We start from the raw sequence: 2,332 nt of genomic DNA on the forward strand, positions 1-2,332 counted from the left end.
TCATATCATAACTATCATAGTTCAATTAGGACATTTAAGTACTTTTTGTAAACGTGCCTTAGAATAAAAACATTAGGCTACTGGTGTGTATCTTGAGACAAAACAAAGGCAATGATTTATTTTAAGATCAGTCAGTGCAAGTTTCTTTCATTTGAAACTTCTCAGACTTACATTTTAGTCCAGGACTAGGCTTAAGCCTTGTCTGTGAAACCGGAGGAAATAAACTGTCATTTATATGTATTCATAAAGTCATGTAATCTAATAATGTGGTCTAAGTTTAAATGTTAGAAGAATAAATACATTTTAAGACATGTCATACCAATAAAAGTGGACGTTTCTGTAGAATGACCCATTTCTGAATTGTTTATTTGGGCTGAACATCCTCTTGATCAATGATTTCTCAGGACTAACATCAGCGATTTGGTGAGAATGGAAACCGAAAGTGACTGAGCAAGTTTTTGGAAACGAAACATTGTTTTGAGGCGGGGCTTGAGCTGACGCTTTATAAATGCCTGCCCTTGCTCAGTGTTACCAGAGGCACATTATTTGATTTCGGTGCGACTTATAAGACTTATTGAAGAAAACATCCAACGAAAGCCATATTCAACAAAGCATTTGAACAACCAGACAGGTAAGCCGCACAACTATGAACACATTGAGCAGTAATATTAACTCTAATCTCCAGTTTTAAGTAACTAAATTATGCTGTAGTTGTCAAATTTTAATTATTTTATATTTTATCTTATTTTAATAGATGGAGCTGACAATTAGACTTCTGGGCGGAGATGTGAAGCTTCTGAAAGTGAGTGTTGAAGCCACAGTTGGCGAACTCAAGAAGCTCATTCATCATCACTTCGGAGAGCCTCCTAACAAACAGAAGCTGTCTGCCGATAACGGTACCCGTATCAGCCTTGAGGATGATTCTAGACCCCTCAGCAGTTACGGACTGCACTCTGGATCAGTGGTCAGCCTGCTCATCACCAACCCTGGACCTTTCCAAGTGTTCGTCAGGAATGAGAAGGGCCAGACCGGAACGTATGAAGTTGATGTCAACGAGACCGTAGATCAGCTCCAGGCTAAGATCTACCGTAAAGAGAGAGTCCCTGTGGACCAGCAGAGACTGATTTTCAACGGAAGACAGCTGGAGTCTGGCAGAAAGTTGCAGGAATACGACATCGCCTTAGGAAGCACTATTCACATGACCCTCCGTCTGCGAGGAGGCTGATCGGTTAAATTAATGAAAAAAGAAAAAAGGACTAAAAAGTGTTGTCGTTATATGTGTTAAGTGATGTAAATAGGCTATATGCCTATTATACTCGAAATGTGTTTTTTTTTTATAATGTCAAAACTAATATAATTCCATTGCATTTACCTACAGATGTCTTCAGGGTAACACTTTCAGGTGTCCTTGTTACACATGTTAGGCTACATGTACTTACTATTATAATAATAATAAAGTATAATTACATGCAAGTAACCCTAAGACAAACCTTAATCCTAACCCTTGTCATATAGCCTATAAAGTACATGTAGTTAATTCATATTACTCAGTGGCCTACTTAAATGTGTATTGCACTGTAACAAGGACACCTTAAAATAAAGTATAAGAGTCTTCATGTAGGCTAATTCCATTGTATTTATCTGCATTTTATATAAGTGTATCTTTTAGCATTATGAATGATGTTTAACTGTGACTAAAATAATAAATGCTCCAATCATTCCCAAGAAGAAAGTTTCAGTATTGACTTTTTTGTAGTTCAGTGGTTAAGTTTTTGTGATATACTGAATATTTAGAGAATTTTTTTTAACTCACAATTTCGCAAAAAAGCATGCCATAACTAATAGACTAAATTTTAATTTTTTATATACTGAAAGTGGAATTTTATTAATTCACATGACGTCCAGGTCTATAAATCAATCTTTCTCATTTAGGATACCTCATATATCCAGGTTTTCCAAAATGGATCCCCGATTCTTCAAAGAAGAAATAAATAAAAATAAAACAAGATAAGAAATATCTTTATTTTTAGCTCATGTTAATACTTGAGGCCCCCTTGTTAAGAACAGTTTTGGGGAAAGTTACTTTTAAAAGTAATGCATTACAATATTGCATTACTCCCTAAAAAAGTAACTAATTATGTTACTTAACTACTTTTTATGGAAAGTAATGGGTTGCGTTACTTTTGCGTTACTTTTTAAATATGAGCAGGGCTTGATTGTTTTTAATATAATAAATTCTAATTATAGCAAATGTAAAAGCCCTTTCACACCAAAAAGTGTAATGAATAAACCTCAGGCTGAAGGAAAAGTAAATTCACGTCTGTAAAGTAGA

The 2,332-nt window shown here is 34.9% G+C and overlaps 1 protein-coding gene across 2 annotated transcripts; it reads left to right on the forward strand.

The window, feature by feature from the left end:
• Positions 1-530: 530 nt before the first annotated feature.
• Positions 531-1,978, forward strand: LOC306869334 (uncharacterized protein). Of its 2 annotated transcripts, XR_013784161.1 has the most exons (3): positions 534-631; positions 755-1,389; positions 1,586-1,723. XR_013784161.1 is itself a non-coding variant. In XM_079416044.1 (2 exons), exon 2 carries the CDS (start codon positions 755-757, stop codon positions 1,223-1,225), a length of 471 nt encoding a protein of 156 aa, XP_079272170.1. In that variant the 5' UTR covers positions 531-631; the 3' UTR covers positions 1,226-1,978. The 2 variants fall into 2 exon arrangements, 1 of the variants encoding a protein (XP_079272170.1); XM_079416044.1 differs by having other exon boundaries at positions 531-631; positions 755-1,978.
• Positions 1,979-2,332: the final 354 nt, after the last annotated feature.

Source organism: Barbus barbus (genome assembly GCF_936440315.1).
Source record: "Barbus barbus genome assembly, chromosome: 5".
Classification (NCBI taxonomy): Eukaryota; Metazoa; Chordata; class Actinopteri; order Cypriniformes; family Cyprinidae; genus Barbus; species Barbus barbus.

Bases quoted from the DNA above. Each gene is read 5' to 3' on its own strand.
- LOC306869334 (XM_079416044.1), top strand. From the start codon at position 755: ATGGAGCTGACAATTAGACTTCTGGGCGGAGATGTGAAGCTTCTGAAA.